At 57.5% G+C, this 18,609-nt stretch overlaps 4 protein-coding genes across 4 annotated transcripts; 2 read left to right on the top strand and 2 right to left on the bottom strand.

Moving 5' to 3' along the window:
• Positions 1 to 1,891: 1,891 nt before the first annotated feature.
• On the top strand, positions 1,892 to 4,020 carry CH63R_02409 (ABC transporter; the record flags this gene model as incomplete). Its single annotated transcript, XM_018297384.1, has 3 exons — positions 1,892 to 2,111; positions 2,199 to 2,692; positions 2,803 to 4,020. 3 exons carry the CDS (start codon positions 1,892 to 1,894, stop codon positions 4,018 to 4,020), a joined length of 1,932 nt encoding a protein of 643 aa, XP_018162200.1.
• A 727-nt stretch (positions 4,021 to 4,747) lies between these two features.
• Positions 4,748 to 8,244, bottom strand: CH63R_02408 (DNA polymerase family A; the record flags this gene model as incomplete). The annotated part of the gene is made up of 2 exons (XM_018297383.1): positions 4,748 to 8,019; positions 8,070 to 8,244. The coding sequence occupies 2 exons, from the start codon at positions 8,242 to 8,244 to the stop codon at positions 4,748 to 4,750; spliced, it is 3,447 nt and encodes a 1,148-aa protein (XP_018162199.1).
• Positions 8,245 to 10,165: 1,921 nt separating this feature from the next.
• CH63R_02407 (Slx8 protein) lies at positions 10,166 to 11,522 on the top strand (the record flags this gene model as incomplete). Its single annotated transcript, XM_018297382.1, has 2 exons — positions 10,166 to 11,282; positions 11,335 to 11,522. The coding sequence occupies 2 exons, from the start codon at positions 10,166 to 10,168 to the stop codon at positions 11,520 to 11,522; spliced, it is 1,305 nt and encodes a 434-aa protein (XP_018162198.1).
• Positions 11,523 to 12,311: 789 nt separating this feature from the next.
• Positions 12,312 to 17,554, bottom strand: CH63R_02406 (Nuclear pore complex subunit; the record flags this gene model as incomplete). Its single annotated transcript, XM_018297381.1, has 5 exons — positions 12,312 to 12,368; positions 12,438 to 16,339; positions 16,390 to 16,626; positions 16,677 to 17,300; positions 17,365 to 17,554. The coding sequence occupies 5 exons, from the start codon at positions 17,552 to 17,554 to the stop codon at positions 12,312 to 12,314; spliced, it is 5,010 nt and encodes a 1,669-aa protein (XP_018162197.1).
• Positions 17,555 to 18,609: the final 1,055 nt, after the last annotated feature.

The following is an 18,609-nucleotide window of genomic DNA, read 5'->3' as shown; positions in this document are numbered from 1 at the left end:
TGCACAGCATGAGCAGAGGATGAAGCGTCGTGGGCGGTTTTTTGGGGGGTTTGTTTTTGCTGATTGAGCCATCATTTTCTTTGCCTTGTTGGTTGATTGATCTACTACGGGTTCTAGCGACAAGTCTCTACTCGAAAAGTCCACATATATAGATTTATCCGCGACAGCTTGGGCGGCGGCGGCGGCGGCGGCGGCCCGAGGGACTTTTCTCTCCGTCTGTTTATGCTTGCCAATGTCTGTGACCGTCAATACTCAACCGCCTTCGACACGGCCCTGAAAGCCTCGGGCGGCGGCTTAATGTCAACCAAGAGATTGTAGCCATAGGCTCTCCTCCCTGCCCCGCACCGGAATATGAGACTGGCCGTAAGCCGGATAACCAGCCCTGCTATTTCGAAAATTGAACTTCCAGCTGAAGGATCCGCGACACAGCTGATGGAGAATCTGCGGCTCTTTTTAGCGTGGGCGGTTCTCCTCAGCAATTGACCCAACTTCCCGGGACGGGCCAAGCGATACAACCATCATCGGGCCATGTGACCGGGGGCCTAGGCCTTTTGACTAAAGTCCACAGAGCTTCAAGCGCCAAGCGAGACCGCGGGATGGGCGTATCGTGGCATCGCAGGAACACGGAGGCAAGATGCGTTGGGGTGTCTGGTCTGTCTGTCTGCATGTTCTCTGCGCCAGTCCATTCTTCTTTCTTTCGGCCCTCTGCACAGTAAGCAGAACGCTCGCCAGCCAACCTAATCTTGGGCGGGGTCGCCGCTGCAAGACCCGAGCCACACCGGATACACACACATCGCAATTCGTGTAAGTGACGCAGGCGAGAGCGGAGATGATGGGGAAGCGGGAACCCGTCCTCCTCTCGGCGTCCACAAAAAACCGTCCGAACGACTTTTTCTCATCTCGGGGACCATCCAACCCCCCCCCCCCCCCCCCCCCCGACCCTTGTCCCCACCGTCTTTCGTCGCGGAAGTAAAGCTTTCAGTTCTTCTTCTTCTTCCTCCTCTTCCGCCGGCTATCGGCGGGGGAGGGGGGTGATGCAACCTCTCCAATCTCCAATGCGAGGGCGGCACGGGAGACGCGGGGATCCGTCTCGTCGGCGCCCACGACGACATCACACCCTCTCGGCGCGGCTTGGGGATGCCGCCGTCTCGGAAGAGATGCCAACCGGAAGTCTCCCTCTCACTTGGTCACGGTCAACATCATGTCGCATGGCGCGCGTGCTTCCCGAAACAGGCTTTCGCGTGGCTGCCGGCCAGGCCGATCCAGCAAGTGAGTGTACATGTCTCGACGGGAGATGACCACATGCATTAGAACGCCGTGCCTAGGGAGGGGAGGGGAGGGGAGGGGTGGACGGCTGGACAACCCCCTACGCCGCACCCTTGCGTCAGCCCCCTTTTAACGGGGCCGGGCAGCTAACTCACTAACTAGATGGCATCCCCACGTCTTACACGATGGTCGCCGATTACCACCCATCAACCACCCCCTGCTTGCGCATGCCCTTCCTCCCACCTAGCGCGGCAGGGCTGTAGGCTATCCGCTTCAGCCTCACACGTCGACATGCGGGATCCAGCAGCACAGAGCAGGAGGAGATGGGTCTCGGCTAGCCGCAGCTGCGCCGGCCGGGTCCGCATTGCAACTCGACGGATGTCGGTGCAGGAGAGGAAAGAGGGAGGGAGTGAAGGAGAAGATAAAAAACCCCCAACGGTTCCGTACCTTGGCTCTGGGCGCCTGGTTCCCGGTGGAGGCCACACACACACATACAGTAAACACATATAACCGTCCCCCCTTCACCTTGGGTCCGTCGTTTGTAGAAGATCACATACTTCCTGTACTTTCAACTAATCAGTGGCGGAAGAGAAGAGAGATATAAAACATTCACAAACCGCAGCCCATGGCGACTCACGGTAGCCACGCCTCGGCGACGACGGCAAAGGAGTACGCCGGCCACGGGTTCTTCCAGCAAGACGTTGAGATGGGCGCCCCCGACGCCCACCTGTTCAACACCACGGTGCACAACGTCTCGTGGGACGCCGTCGAGGTCACCGTCAAGGACAGGGAGACGAAGAAACCAAAGAAGATTGTCGACCAAGTCGATGGCCTCGTCGAAGCAGGTGAGTCCATCCCCCCCCCCCCCCCCCCTTGTCTGTCCCTCTTGCGGATTGCGTACCCAAGACTAACCAACACACGTCCCCTTCCAGGCGAGATCTGCGCCCTCATGGGCCCCTCGGGCTGCGGCAAGACGACGCTCCTCAACTTCCTCGCCGGCCGCCCGACCAACGCGTCTTCCGTCGGCGGCGCCGTCCTCGTCAACGGCGCGACGCCCTCGCGCTCCGACTTCCGACGCATCAGCTGCTTCGTCGAGCAGGAGGACGCCCTCATCGGCTCCCTGACCGTCCGCGAGACCCTGCTCTTCACCTCGCGCCTCGCCTCCTCCTCCCTGCCCGCCGCCGAGCGCATCGCCCGCGTCGACGGCCTGCTGGCCGCCTTCGGCCTCGAGGACCAGGCCGACACCATCGTCGGCACGCCCATCCGCAAGGGCATCTCGGGCGGCCAGAAGAGGCGCGTCGGCGTCGCCAGCCAGCTCATCACGAGCCCCAAGATCCTGTTCCTCGACGAGCCCACCAGCGGCCTCGACTCGGCCGCCAGCTACGAGGTCGTTAGCTACCTGAGGAAAGTCGCCAAGCGGAGCAATGTAAGTCACGCGCGCGCGCGCGCTCCCCACGTATGCGTATCATGTACACATAAAGGGGGGGGGATAGGGGGGGAAGATCTCAAGTCTTACTGACAACGAACCACTCCAAGCTCGTCGTTATCGCGTCCATCCACCAACCCTCGTCGTCCACCTTCAACCTCTTCGACAAGCTCCTCCTCCTCTCCGCCGGCCGCACCCACTACTTCGGCCCCGTCGACGGCGTCGTCCCCTACTACGAGTCCCTGGGCATGCCCATCCCGCTGCAGGTGAACCCGGCCGAGCACGTGCTCGAGCTCGTCAACACCGACTTCGTCCGCGACAAGCGCGAGGCCGCCGCGCGCCTCGAGGCCATGCGCGCCGCCTGGGACGAGTCGGCCCCGGCCAAGGACCTGCGCGTGGCCGTCGCCGACGTCCGGCGCCACGGTGACGGCACCTCCGCCGTCGTCGCCGCCGCCGACGACGACGAGACGAAGCCGAACCTCGCAAGCCTCGTCGTCACGCTCCTGCACCGCGGCTTCGTCAAGAGCTACCGCGACGTCGTCGCCTACGGCATCCGCTTCGCCATGTACACGGGCCTCGCCCTCATGATGGGCACCGTGTGGGTGCGCCTCTCGACGGACCAGTCCTCCATCATCCCGCTGACCAACGCCATCTTCTTCGGCGGCGCCTTCATGTCCTTCATGGCCGTCGCCTACGTCCCGGCCTTCCTCGAGGACCGCAGCCAGTACGTCAAGGAGCACCACAACGGCCTGTACGGCGCCACGGCGCTGCTCGTCTCCAACTTCCTCCTCGGCCTGCCGTACCTCTTCCTCATCGCCCTCGTCTTCTCCGCCATCTCCTACTGGCTGTCCAACTTCCGCCCGGCCGCCGACGCCTTCTTCGTCTGGGTCCTCTGGCTCTTCCTCGACCTGCTCGCCGCCGAGAGCCTCGTCGTCCTCTTCACCTCGCTGTTCCCGAGCTTCGTCGTCAGCCTCGCCCTCGTCGCCTTCGCCAACGGCCTGTGGATGAGCGTCAACGGCTTCATGGTCTCCCCCACCATCCTCAACGCCTTCTACCGCTACGTCTTCCACTACTGGGACTACCAGAAGTACGTCTTCGAGGGCATGATGCGTAACGAGTTCGCCGAGAGGACCTACACCTGCGGCGACGGCTGCCGCTGCATGTTCCAGACGCCGCTGGCCGGCGAGTGCAAGATCGCCGGCCAGGGCGTGCTGGACACCTACGGCTACACCGAGGACCACTTCGCGAGGAACGTCGGCATCATGCTCGCCATCATCGCCGGCTACAGGCTCGCGGCGTGGGCCGTCTTGAAGCTGAAGAAGAACTGAGCCCGGTAAGCCGGCGGCTGGGGCGGGGGGTTGCTATCGTTTCTGGAGTTCTCCTCATACAACCTTCTCTTCAGCTTCGTTCCACGTCCTGCGAATGTATTCATATGGCGAAACTATAATGAGGGCGGGAAAACTGGCTGGGGGGCTTTCCCTCCCATGGCGTTGAATCCGTAGTTGACTGGGATCTGATAATCATGCTTTTGTCCGATTGCTGTACATACATTCGATCGTGTGTCTGACGTATCTCGAAGCATTTACAACAATAAAAAATCACTCTTAATAGCGAGGAAATGTACCGTCGTTTGATATCACGCAGACAAACACCCGACCCCGACAGCAACGTGGGCGGAGCCGGCTGATGTCCGAGTCGCCGGACCCGGGGGGCCCACCCCCTCCGTAATCAGGCCGGGCGACCTGGCAGTTCTCAGCCCATAAACCGCAGATTGTGTGTTCCGTTTGGATTGATCGTACACGCTACGTACACCCTATATGCATCGGTGCCTCGATTCCCCAAGTTGAAAAAGAAGAAGAAAAAGCGCCGGGCACACAATTCAACGCCAGCATGAACCCTCCCCCCTCCTTTATCCAAGCCTTGACCCCCCTTCGCTTTTCGAGCCGCCAGAGTGGATAATACATGTAGAAAACAGGATGCCGTCTAGGGCAATTTCTTTTTTACAAAAGTTCGTACAGGTCCATCAACACATCCCTCTCCTCTTCACATCTTACATTATATTCTCGAGCTCGGTCCGAAGCGACCAGTGCCCTTCTCCTTTTGCCATGTCGTCCACCGGTTCTTCGGTTCGAATCGCGAACCGTACTTGTTGTGTCCGAAGGCGTCCGACACTGTCATGGTCGGCACCAGCTTTGCGTCTGATTGGTACGGCAGCACGCTGCGCTCCTTCTTGGGCCTGGCTGCGCGCGGCTTCTTCTCCTCCTGTACCTTGACCGCCTGTCTCCTGTCCTTGAGCACTTGGCTCAGCTCTATCTCTGTGCTCACGATCTGCGCCTTGAGAAAGTAGGGATCGGCCGATGTCGAATCCTCGAGTGTATCCATGACGGGCGTGCGTGGCGTGTACTCGATCCCGTCGAGCTTGGGCGCATGCGCCGGGTCAGGCACGATGGAAGGGTCCAGGCAGGCCTCGGCCCCCTTGGCGAGTAGGGCAGTAATGTCGATGCTCTCTCCCGGGGGGATGGCGGTCTTGTGGCTTGGTGTCACGCAGTCCATGTCGACTTCCTTGCGGAGGACGTGGTCAATGTCGATGGCGGAGAAGTATGCCACCGACTGAGGCAGATCGTTGATGCCCACTTGTTGGGCAAACATTGCCCTTGTCCAAACATTCGCCACCTGGAGAGCCATCGCGGCACGGTATTTGTCGTGGTCCCTGACGAGATATCGAATTTCGTCGTGCACGGTGATGGCGAGCCGAGCATCGATGTTGAACCGTCGAGTGAGGTAGTCCATGCCTACGATCAGGAGATGGAGGTAGTCGACGCCTGAGGACTGGATTGCCCAGTTGATACGTGAGGTCAGGTAGCCGTTCTGGTTGATAAACCGGCGCATCAGAGCCTCCGTGATGCCCGCGCCCAGGACAAATGTCCGTGGCCGCTCTTGGGCCGCAAACTCTTCGAGCTTATTGAAAACGAAGGATTCTGTCCCGCCGCGCCAGAATGGCCGCTTGCTCAGGACCGACCTGCTCGTCTTGGTGCCCTTCGTCTTGGCATAAAGCCTCGAAGCTGTCTCGTTCGTCTCCTTCTCCGAGAGGTTAGGGTTGAACTGCCTGAGCAGCTGACCGGCAAACTTGAGGCCGGCGCCGTAGATGCGGCCGTAGTTGAACACCTTGGCATCGTTTCTGGTGATGCCCAGAATGCTCGCCGTCCGCGAGTGCAGATCCGTGCCGGCGGCCTTTGTGCCCTCCAATGTCATGAACCCGATGGCGTTACCACCGTGGAGCTTGAAGGTCGCGTCTCCTACCAAACTCGCGATCCAGAGCTCCTCCGAGTCCACGTCGGCACCCACAAAGCTGTAACCCGGCGGCGCCTTGACCATCGATTTGAGCTCCGATCCGACTCTGTTCTTCTTCGCATTACTCGCCGTGAGCCACGTGTTCTCCACTGCTCTTCTCGTGATGGTGCCCATGGGTATGATCTGAGGCAGGATGTAGCCTTGGACGTGTTCCGGATCTCTCTTCTTCTTGGAGCTCGCCTCCTTGCCTTCACCCGGAATATCGTCTTCATACACAACCATCTGTGACCTGATGCGGTCGCGGGCACTGATCCAGTACGAACACGACGCGTTCATCTCCAAAGCTTCCTTGGCGTACGGATACTCCGAAGACAACGTGCCCTTCTCAAAGTAGGATAGGTATCCCTTGGCCATCGGGTTGACGCACCTTGCCATGGGCCCGTCCTTATGTGGTAGCTTGAAGAAGAGGCCGCCATCTTCCTGTAGCGCAGCATCGCTCTCGGTGTCGGAGAAATCGCACTGGATCATCTGCTTTTGCTGGTAATCCGCTGCTTCGCTCGCAGCCACCCGGAATGTCCAGCCGTACTTGTCTGACCAAAACAGTGGGTGGTTGTCCCACGAGAGCTTGAGCAGGATCGGGGCGATGCGGGTCCTTACTGTGATGTTGATGGGAGAGTCGTTCTTCGGGAACAAGTCCTTGTACCACTGCGGCATGCCGGGCATCTTTTGCCTCGCAGCCGGCCGTGGAGGATCGTTCTTTTTCTTGCCCTTGACCATTTTGATTTCTTGGCCAGACCAGTCCAGCTGCTTCAGCCATGGATCGTTGCCCCATTTCTCCGGGTCGTCTTTGATGGCGAGGGCCTGTTCGGTGAGCCCGATCAGACGCTCCTGGACGGCATCGGATAGCTCACGGTAGGTGGCCTCGGCATTGTGGATGTAAGCGTCCCAGGTCTTGTTGACGGGCAAGATGACGGACGACAGATGGCGCAACGCCGCGAAACTGACGGGATGGGGGCAGGTGTCGAGGAAGTTGGGGAACACGATCTGGTACACCCGGTGAGTGATAGCAACGTCGGCAGCACAGTAGTCCAGCAGGTTGTCTAGTTTGCCCAACACGCCGGCTCGGTCGAGTGTGCCAAACTCGTCGCGTACAGCCTTGTCAATGGTGACGTCGAGATGGAACTTGGCCACGTCGCGGAGCGAGTTGACCGAACTTCGGTCCACCCAAAGCTCCTCCTCCTCCTGCCGGAGTGCACTGTTTCCCAGAAGCTCCGCCAACTGTACATCGTCGGTCTGGCTCGCAATCTTGTCTCTCAGCTCTCGACTCTTCTTGTGCTTCATCCACGTCGGTCTTTGCTGCGAGCACATGCCGTTTACAGCCACGTGGAGCGACATGGTATCCATGAAGGAGTTGCGCGTTTGCTTTACGTCGTACTCTTCCAGTATTCTCGCTCGGTCATATCCGACATTGTGTCCTACTATCACTCGCTCTTTCGTTGGGTCGCCCAGTGGGATCAAGTGCCGATCGGATTCGGACTCGCCCAGCAGCCAAGGGGACAGCCAGGCATACCAAGCCGTCGGACTCGAGGCGCAAGCCATGACGGCAAACGAGCTCTCCTTCCACAAGACCTCGGTATCAAAACACAACATGGAATCATCGGGCGCGTCAACGGCTTCCGTCCTGCCGTCCGAATAGTATTTGGTCCATCCACTGCGGCGGACCCATTTCCGCGGCTTTGGCGGTGCGTTCGCCCTCGCAAACTGTTTCGCGAGCGACAGGTAAGGTTCGGCAGAGTCAACCGCAAGCTTGTGGAAGTGCTCATCTAGGGTTCGTCCTTGCAGCTCGGGGAGGTCGAAGGCGATGGGGTCGCTGTTGTCGGTGTTCTTTCCGAGCAGATCGTGACGGCGCAAGTGGTCCCTGGAGAGCTCTACGAGTTCCGGTGGCGGCGGCGTGGTTCCGTCGGGGAATATCTGCTTGTACACGTGGGCGCTGAGGTGCTGGACGCCAATGTCGCTGTAGCGCGCCTGCGACAAGACTGGGATAATTAGTTGACTGGGGGAGAGACACGACGGGCGTGAGGCTCACTATTCGGCTTTTCCTGTCGCTCCTTGATGTTATCGACGTTCGCAGTCTCTGCAGCAAGCGAAGACTGCCAGCGAGCATGAGAGCGCAAGGCGAGGCGGCGAGAAGCATGATGTCGGGCTAGGCGGATGAAGCTCGCAGTGGAACCCCTCAGGACGTGGTTTGTGATTGCGGCCATGGTCTAAGTCGACCGTGCGGCATGTCGCAGCGTTTGGTTTCTAATGGCTGATCGAAGGTGGGCGGTTGCAGGTCATGACCTTGAATGCGTGGTGAATGATGCACAGTCGCAGAAGCCGAGAGCGCGAGGGCAAGGACGATGACGACGATGGACGAGGAGCAACGTGGGCGAGAAAAAAACGAGAATTGCCGTCGCTAGGTACCTAGAGTAGGTAGGTACCTATGCATCGCGATAGGGGATAGAAGAGGGGCGCGTTAGGCCCCTGTGCCGGAGCAGGGATTGCTACATGGCAGCCAATCGCCGAGAGTGGGATTGCCTGCGTTGCCCATCTCACTTAGGACGTCCCCACCATTTAAGGGTCGCCGGCCCCCACCTGGGCTTCTGGAAGAATTTGGTCGGCCCTGCACCCTCGAAAAAATTGGTGTCGGCTGCGTGAGACTGAGAGTAGTCGACTTGCTCGTATGTTAGGGCACAATTCACGACTTCTTTTCCTTGAGATACATGATAACAGAAGCGACAACATTGAAATGCGCATAAGTGTTTGTCGTTGTCAGCAGGAAAGCCCGCCCCAGGCTACTACAGTAGGTACCTAGATAGTGGCAGATGGCCTCCGATGCTGTCGGCATTGTGGATCAAGCCATCCCGGGCCGGTCGGGGGTCTTTGTGCGGAGTATCCGTACTTCCAGGCCAAGGAAGGTACCTCGGTAGGCAGGCACGTTCCGAACCCACGCACTCTTTCAGGTACCTTGTAAGACAACCCAGCTTGGAAAGCTTTCTCGGTTCCGAAGTGCGCCTCCGAGCAGCACGAGATAAATCACAAATGGTTGGCCGCATCTGTGTGGCAGCGCGCTGCACGCGAAGCTCAGTTCAAGGGCGGACTCAGCGGGCATGTGTGAGGGCGGTCGCACTTGTCAAGTCGTTCGACATGGTGGTATGGTGATCTCAGCCTGGGCGAGAGTCGCCAGAATACATATCCGATTGCATTCTTGTTGTAGACGGGAAGCCAGCCAGAGTACGCCGTGACACTTGCTCCTGCACTTAGCCGTATTGTGTGACGCCGGGAGCACCACTGTTGCAGAGGAGTACAGATACAGATACAGGGAGGGACCGAGAACAACAGAGGCGTGCTTGGCGTGGCCTCGTTGCTTTTTTCGACTTGCATTTCTTCTCTTTCCTCCCCAAGAGCAAGCACGAAGGTCGACAACCCCCCCGAGGCTCCCAAAACTGCCCCAAGCGCTGTGCCTGCCACGGCGCCACCTGTCGCGATCGGGAATTCCGAGGGGAGGAAACACAATAGAGGAATACCGTGTTGGATGTTTTCGCCATCTTTCCTTTTCACCCACTCAGTCTCACTTTCTTTCTCGTTCTTCCAGCAGTCAGTCCATAAGAAAACGTCGGGAACCATAAGAAAGTGTTGGTCGCCACCAGCTGCTGCTGCGACAGGATGACTGACAATGCAAGTAAATGACTGGCGAGACCGATTCATCATCAAATTACCGCATTTGCCGCCGCCGCGGTACCTACTGTGCATGCGTACATATATAACCAACGATCCACTGCACCACCAAGCCCATCACCTCCTCAATCCCCGAACTCGCGGCTAAACCCCGAAACTAAGGTACGACGATACCGGCAACGTTCTTCCGTCATACTATCTCCCTCGCCCTTCCTCGCTTTCCCCTCCATCTCCTTCCCTTCGCAACGCCGACATGGCCAAAGACCCCTTTGCCGACCTTCAACCTCCCTACCCTGGATGTTTGTCTAGTAATTAATTCTTTTCCCTTTCCACATTCTACGGATTCATCTGTTTCCATCACTTACTTCCTTCTGTCGCCCTTGGCCCCTAGAACGTCTTATTTCTAACTTTCAATTCACTTCTTCGCACGCCAAAAAAGACCATCACCGATTCCCCCCACCTCCCATGCCGGGCCTCATACCCTTCGCACCTACGCCTCCTCTGTCGCAGTCGACACATACCAACGCCTCTTCCGTCCCAGCTCGACCGACCAATACGTTCTTCGGTACAGACCGGGGTGCTGCACGAGGCAGCAGCAGTCAGGCACCCATCGACCTCGACGACGATTCCGAGCCCACCGCTCCACTGCCTCGCAACGCCACCTACACACACCTACATCAGCACCACCAACACCACTTGGAAAACTTTTGGGGCGTTTTGACACCCGGCAACACGCAAAACCCACAATCCCTCCCGTCCTTCTCGGACTTTGCCGCCAACCTGGATTTCCAACCTTTGGGAGTGACTGCGCTATTGCATAACAGCGCCGCCCCGCAGACACCGGGCCACGAACCGAACAGCGACGAATACCTCTCCGCACTCGTTGAAGGGAACTTCTCACCATCCTCATACCCCCGACACACGCAGGCCTCGCCGGGCACTCAACAACAACGACAACAACCACGACGACCGAGCCTGGCTCAGAGTTCTCGGAACGCACCCCATCCCCACGCCTCTGATACCCCGCTGCGACCGGACCGCTTGGCCAGGGACGCTAGCCAGAATACAAACACTGTGGTAACAGCAGCACGACATCCAACGTCCCGTCCCGCATACCACGACAACGAGGTGGAAGAGTCGCTCTTTGTAAGCTCCGACGACGAACCTCAAGTCACGATGCCTGTCCAGACACGCCGTAGGGCCTCCACCATCCTCAGCTCCGATCACGACCCCGAGTCAGACGAGATCGCGGCCTCCGCCACGCGAAAGAGGCCCGCCCCTTCTTCTGCCCCTGCCAGAGAAACCACCGCTCCCAAACGGCGACGTACATCACAGCCCCAAGCGACACGCACACAGACAACAACGCCCGGTGTACTGGGTCCCGACGACGACATTTTTGGCGAAGACAAGGTTCCATCAAACAAGGGCAAGGAAAGGGACGAAGACGTCATTGATCTAGCCGACGCAAACGAAGTGCCGGAGGACTTGAAGGCGCCTAAGGAGGACAAGAGAATCAAGATTTCGGCTTTTCAGTGTGTTATCTGCATGGACGATGTCACTGCGCTGACGGTAACCCATTGTGGTACGTATATGGTCGTCGGGTCCGGCATTGCCAATACACTAATGCTTGCCAGGCCACCTCTTCTGTTCCGAGTGCCTCCACTCGGCGCTCAATGTTGACGCGACCAAAAACAAGTGCCCCATTTGCAGGCAGAAGGTTGAAACCAAGGACAAGAGCGACTACACAGCCAAGACCAAGGGTTTTTGGCCCCTGGAACTCAAGTTGATGACGGCCAGCCGCAAAGGGAAGCAGCGGGCATGAGCCACGCAACCACTCTCACGAGACACTGATCAAGGATATGGGCTCAAAACCACCACGGACTACATGTTACTTTACGGCGAACAGGGGGGAAAAGGGAGGCATAAGGTTGCGAGGGCTCCGTGGCATTTTCAGCGCGTTGGAAGGGATGGGAGGAGGAGCCAAGGGACTAGGCCTTGGTTCCTTTTTTTGTTTATTTTTTGGTGATACCCGTTCAGCCAGCATTGCGTTCAGAAGAGCGAGGGTAGCAGAAACCCTGACATCTGGGCCGTAGCGTGGACACAGACGAACCATTCCACTTTGAGCGACTCCTGAGGCCGGTTCGTGTGTATGCCATGCGTGCCCGCCTGTGTGGTGTTTTCTCGTTGCATATTTCTCGCCAAGGGAACGATGGAACGATGCATCTTCGTTTCTGCTCGCCGTGCTCAGGTGAAGTTGGCGAGGCTGACATTGCATCGCAGGGAGGGAAGGGACCGCCTGCTTCACCTGGTCGTTGGACAATGGCGGAGATAGTCGCGGCACGTTAACACGGTAGGTACTTTCTTTGCTTGATGCATGTTTTCTCCGGCGGGGTCGCAAATTCACACCCCGGGACTCATGACCTCCTGTCAGGTGTCCCCCAGTTTCCTTTCCGGCCCTTCACCTCTCTCCCGAACGCCTGGTTCTATGCACAGAAGACATTTACTACACTGGTTTGAGATCTGTTTCTTCATTGATCTTGTCTCTCCGTCTCTCATCCCCCCCTGATTATACATCGTCTTACGCGCGCGCGTCTCCCTTCCGCCTAGCTCCTCAAGTAAACAAGACGGGGCCTTGTTTCTTGGGCTCCGGCATCACCTCGTTCTCAAACTGTGGCAGTTTGTCAGCAAAGGAAAAACTCACTTCAAAGATTGGCAACGTCACGATGTCGGGACTTACCTCTAGGAAACCAGTCGCGCCAATCAGAACCATGAAGCCCTCGGCCAGCTCCTCGATGTGGTCTTCCAAGACACCGCCTTCCCCTTCTACTGTGCCGATGCCCGCGCTGCGCTTGAGGGTATGTGTCACCAGCATGCGGTGCTCCGTGAGGAACCTACGGCCCTGGAGCACGTTGCTGGAGCCGCGGCTGACGATGGCTGCACCCACGACCTGCGTGACCTTGGCGAGCAGCTCGTAGTGCTTCTCCAGAGCCTTGGGATTCATGGGGTCGATCTGCAGCTCGGGGTCTGCCGCGAAGAGGCCGGAGGCCTCGATCGAACGGAAGAGGTTCGCGTGGAGGATGTACTTGGCGCCGGGTTTGGTCTGCGCGAGCTGCAGGAGCAGTGCAAACTTGGCTGCCACGTACGTCTCCTGCGCCGTGTTGCCCGTGTGGACGACCTCGGTCCAGTCTTGCAGGATGGTCCGGAGAGAGTCGACGAGGATGCCAATGAAGTTTAGCCGGTTAAGCGTTTCGACAATGTGCGAGTCATCTTCTTGACGTCCGAGGTTAACCAGCGCGTTAAGCAGAATGAAGGCGGCAGCCTGGCATGCGGCATCGCTGCTGTAGGCATCATCGCAGATGACGTTGATGAGCCGCTCGCCGTACATCTGAATCGTCTTGATCGTCTTCTGACGGCCGGCGACGAGCAGCCCCTGGTCTACCATGCCCGTCAGGTAGCGGTAGCAGATACTGTAGTAGATTGCCCGGAGGTCTGACGAGCCAGTCCATTTGCCAATGGCTTGCAAGCAGACCTGGAAAAGCTGGTAAAGCTTGTCACTGACGAGGCTGCCGATGGCCTGGCTCTCACGGTCCAGCGAAGGCTTCGAGGTCAAGTCGAGCTTGAAAAGGAGAACCCTGGCCAGCTTGGCAAGTTCCATGGCTTCTTCTGGCCGCTCCGACGCCGACGCTTCCAGGCCCGGCAGGATAGCCTGCAGCGCTTGCAAGTAGAATGAGGCCTCTGTCGTGCCCTTGAACTCGTTGGATGCGACCATGACGAGGAGCAGACTCGTCCACGTCTTGAGAACAACAAGACCTTGCGATGCTATCCGCCTTTGGCGGTTAGTGAAAATGAGGTAGTTGATGATGAGCGTCTCCTCCCGTTCCAGGGTGGCAAAGTCTTGTGCTGTGAGAATAACGCCCTCATGTCTTCTCTCGCTACCTTTCAGTAGCAGAATCTCCCTCGCTCGGTCAATATTATAAATGGCATTTCCGTGGTCGTCTTCCCCGAGACAGGTGCTGAGGTCGAGGTCTTTATAGAACTGAAGAGCGGGAAGTGACTCGCCCCATATGCCCTCGGGTAGTGAAAAGTCGTACAAGTCGAACACGGTAGGGATGGGCATGGGCTCGTTGTTCTCGCCCACAATCTGACCGTTGAGAGCCTCGAATATCCGCCGTTTGAGGGACGGCATCCGACTCTGCGATATGCTGCAGAGCTCCATTGCGATGTACTCCAAGCTCATGCTCCGTAGAGCAAGAAACTCGATGAACGTCGGAGCGCCTTCAGTAAGCGGGAAATTAGGAGCACTGATGTCTTGGTTTTCCCAAGGCAATTGCGGCTGGATGACAACCTCGCGGAGCAAGAAGTGAAACAGGACGTCGTTATCGCGGAGTTCATCAATGACAAACGGGGCTGACAGTGGTGATGTCCACAAGACTCGGAGAATGTGCATGCATTTGCTCTTCAAGGAGACTAGCCAATGCCGCATGCCGTGGGCATCACCAAATGGTGTTTCCAACAGTAGCCTCAGCATGTTGTGGAAGACCGACGTCCTGGCAGCAAAAGGGCCATTGGGCTCTGTCGACAGCGAGTCGACGCCGCAGTGGAAGCCCAAAAGAAGATGAGCAATCGTAGGCTTGTCAGGATTGGCAGCCAGGCAGCTGGAGAGAAAATCGAGAATGTATGTTTTGGTGAGGTAGTCGGGCGACTCGGCTTCCCGTCCCCAGTCGAGGGGCGTCATCAGCTCTGCGGCGAGTGACCGAGCGATGGTCTCGTGCTCCCCGTTGGCCTCGAGCGCGACAATGGCTTTGTTGCGATGGCTCTTGCGGCCAGGTGTCGATGACCACGCCGACGTGATCTTGAACGACGCCGTCATCTTCTGCAGTAACCTCAGACAGGACAGGGTTACTTCGGGATGGCCGAGACCACAGTAGTTCCCTAGGTCGACTACAAGGCTAAGATGGCCGACCAGACCGTCTTCAAAAGAGGCGTACGCGGCGTTGGCAACAGGCGGGCGTCGGTGGTTGGACTGCATCTTGATCAGGGGACGGACAAGATCGAGGAAAGTGGCCTGCAGGTCCAGGACCTTGGAGATAACCTCGACAGCCCTGAGAATACCGAGAATCACTGGCGAGTCGGGCGGTGCATTTCCCACATCCACAGCATCTTGATGAATGGTCTGGGCGAGGGCGGCAATAACCTTGTCGTTGAACATCCATTCCATAACTCGGGCGAAAGGGTGGAGTTTGACGTATGTAGCCAAGTCCGTCGCTGCCATTGCCGAATCGATGGGAATATTAGTCTCGTTGGCGATGACGATCAAGTTTTCGTTAAATGTCGATAGACATGTTGCAGCGAACTCGAGACAGCTCAAGCGGAGCATTCTCAGCTGGTTGATGTCGTTGACTTCGTTGGCTTTGTTTGCCAAGACCTTACCCAGGACGGTGTCGACGTAGATTTCGATGCCGGGCATGCGGTTGGCTGAACCGAGGTTCTCGGGAAAGGGTAGGGAATCGTTGAGGGAGCTGCTGTCCTCGGGTGGCGTGATAAGCGCGATCAGAAGCTGGATGAAAGCATGGGGCTCGTCAAAGCCGTGGCAGATGTCATCGCTGACCGTGTCCATAGACACAACCGGGGAGCTTTGGGGTGACCGGTGCTGGCTTGGTGTCACAATGTAAGCGCCGTTCATCCAGGCCTCCAAGCATTGCCACATGATGTTGGCTTCCTCTTGAGTTTTCCGGGAAATCAGCGCGCGCAAGGCCATGAAGGTGCCTGCTCGCAGGTCCGCCGGAACAGGACTGCTGGCCAGCTGGAAGAGCATCTCTACAAGGTTGAAGCTGGGCTCCTTCAGAAGGAATTGTCTGGCGGTCTCGCTCTCGGAAGCCAGCTTAGTGATGAGCCTCAGATATGACTGCAGCATCATGGTAGACTCGGGCTCCGCTTCGGCCTGGTCGCTGCTGGGCCTGCCGGGTCGGTAGGTCGATGAAACCTGGGGGGCCGTAGCCTTCTCCCTGATCTTGTTTGAGAAGAAGACAAGTTCTCGGAAGATTTGATGCCAGGTAAGGGACTGCGACCGTCTCATCTTGCCCGACGCATGATGCCCCTCATCCAGCAAAAAGTCGTGAGCAGCCGTCGCGCACTCATCGTTCCCGGAAATGGCCTGCAACATCTCACAGAACGAACTGACGAGTGGCGTTGAGGCTCTTCGTGAGGCCCAATGCATAAAACCCGCCAGGTTGCTGTCGGGGTCCGACCAGAAGCTCATCGCAGCATCAGGGCGACCTTCGTACGCGTAGGCAATGACAACCAGGAAGCGCTCCAGATCCAGATCCTGTTCGTGTGTCTGGCTGAGTTGGCGTTGCTCGTCCTCTTCCACACGAAGCTTTCTGAGGACGTCAGGGAGATTGGAAATGAAAGCGTCGACGAAAACCTCCAGCTGGTTCATCAGCAGTGTTTGGAAGTATTCGGCAAAGACAATCGAGTCTGAGATGAGCGGAGGGGCCTTGCGCTGAAGCCAGTTGCGCATGGTAATCCTCGAAGGGTCGACCCATTCAGGAGTCTTGACATCTGCAGCAATGGAGAGGATGAAGTCGAAAGCACCGTCCTTCAGCGCCTCCAGGAATTGCTTTGACCTCTGGCGATCCTCTGAACTGCCGTTAGCCCCGAAGCTGCAAATGTGACGCTTTAGAACTCACCTTGATCCAAATCCACGCCTTCCAAACCTCCGAGAAGAGAATCGTCAAGATACCACCCGCTGTACTCGGCCAGCCACCAAGCTTTGACCGCCGCCTGTAGGTAGACCAGGCGCCAGGGGCTCTCGTCCTGCTGCGGGCAGATGATCGGGTTGAGCTCTCTGGCCATGCTGAGGTTGGATATACCTTCCGTCGAGCCGTATAGGGTTATGTATGCACCCAAGGCGGGGAACAGATGTGCTGTGTACGTCAGTTGAGGAACGCCATTCAAAGGAATCCGTGGTTTTTACCAAGCAGCACGTCGTATTTATCGGCATTCCTCAAATTTTGTAAGAAAGCTTTGAAATCGCCAATCTCGGCCTCCCGCTTCTCGATTGCGCGACAGAGAATGACGGCGAGGATCTCGTGTTGCTGGTAAAGGCTGACCCGAGAGAATTCTACCGTCTCCATCTCCTCCGGCACCTGGCCGCCCCTACCATTGATCAAGACGGCGGTGGCCGTCATCTTGTCGGCAATCTTCTGAAGCCATGCCCTGACATCCTGCATCGCTGACATGCACCTCGGCAGCAGTCTCTTTTGTGACGAAGCGGTTTCGCCAGGCAGGTTCTGGAAAACAGTCGCAGACAGGCACATCTGCACAACGTTAAGAACTTCTGGTTCAACATCCTCCTCATCCAGCGCATCAATCTCCATCATCAGTCGCACGATGTCGAGGGTGTATTTGCGCTGTTGGTGGACCCGGATCAGACCGCACTCGAGCAGCGAGCGGCCCAAGCTGGCAGGGTCATCTTTGGCGTCGAGCAGGCATCGTGTCGCTTCGATTTCGTTGATCTCGGCCTCGTCGGCAAGGTTGAGCACAATCTGCTGGAACTCTTCGTTGAGGCCGTATTCTTCTTCGTCGATGACAAGCTTGCCTGGCGCATCACGCTAGGTCAGTGTACGGAGCCGAGGCAGCGTGTTTGCAAGCTGTTGACTAACCTGACTTGACGGCCTGGCGACTCTTCTCGTCTCTTGGCGGACGTTGCCATGTCTTCTCGAGCTCCCTTTCGAATAAAGCTTGGATCTCGGGGTTGTCCAAGGACTCGACGCCTTCGGGACGTCCGTTGCGAACGGCAGCTAGGTCGCGGTGGAAAAGCTGCAGCGCATCGAGGGTGGTTACTTCGGCCATTGTGAGGGATTGGGCGCGCTATTGCATGGCCTCAAGGACTGGTAGTGTCATGGGCTGAGAGGAGGCCGCGAATCAGTCGCGTTGGCGGGTAGCGACGGGGGGTTTCCTCGGTTGTATGGTCGTGCTGTCGGCGTAGGCGATGCTTTTCGAGATGCCGGGAATTTTAGAGTGGATCTTTTCAGAGGTTGGTTGGTGGTCCTCACACTCATCACCGCAGGTGCGTGCAGTGTCTGGTTTCTGGGTGCAGGCGCGTAATCGGGCCTGGGCGGTGCCTGTAACGTCCTGGTCCAATCGATTGCACTGTGCCCGGTTGCTAAGTAAAAAAAAAAAAAAAACGCCGGGATTGTCAATGTTCCGCGCCGAAGTCGATAAGAAACGTACCGAGCTTTTCCTTCCAGGGCAGGTGGTGAGTGTTTCTGCCACCATTTTCTGGACTGGCAGGGATCAGGGAAGATGAGAGCTTGAGGGAGCTACGGAGGAGTGAGAGAGCTGTGTTGATTGCCTTCAGGCTGTGAAGCGCCGCGTAAATTCCCAGGCGCGCATCACTCCTACGCAAAAGACATTAACACTGCATTGAACCACCGTTCAACTAGCTCCATCAGGCAGGGGATCGCAAGCACCGGGGACAGACTTCCGTAGCTTAGGCTCACTCTATTCAACAAGCCATTTCCTTGGTTCAGAACCTGTCAGTGTCCAGTGTCAGTGTCAGTGTCAGTGCCGTCAGCTTCGAGCTCCGTTTGCGCGACAACCGCGGACTGATCTCACTACCCGCACCGCGCCACGCATACATGACTTGACCGCGACCTCACTGATCGATGCGCTGGACGATCAGGAACCTGACATCTCTTTCTTCCCATATTGATTATCCATAGGTTTCAAGGTACGTTCGAGTATCTGTTTCCCGTCTCTCGGCAGGTACAGCATGGGACAGATGTTATGCTATGTACCTCCCTTTGGGAAAAGTCTCTCCTGCCGTCGTCATCCTACTGCCTGGTGGTCCCTTTTCCAATACCATCTTTTCTGTTTCTCTCTTTCATATATCATGTTCCATTCTT

The sequence above is a fragment of the Colletotrichum higginsianum genome, chromosome 2 (assembly GCF_001672515.1).
Source record: "Colletotrichum higginsianum IMI 349063 chromosome 2, whole genome shotgun sequence".
Lineage (NCBI taxonomy): Eukaryota > Fungi > Ascomycota > Sordariomycetes > Glomerellales > Glomerellaceae > Colletotrichum > Colletotrichum higginsianum.
The sequence above is the reverse complement of the archived record's forward strand: the minus strand, read 5'-3'. Positions and strand labels throughout refer to the sequence as shown.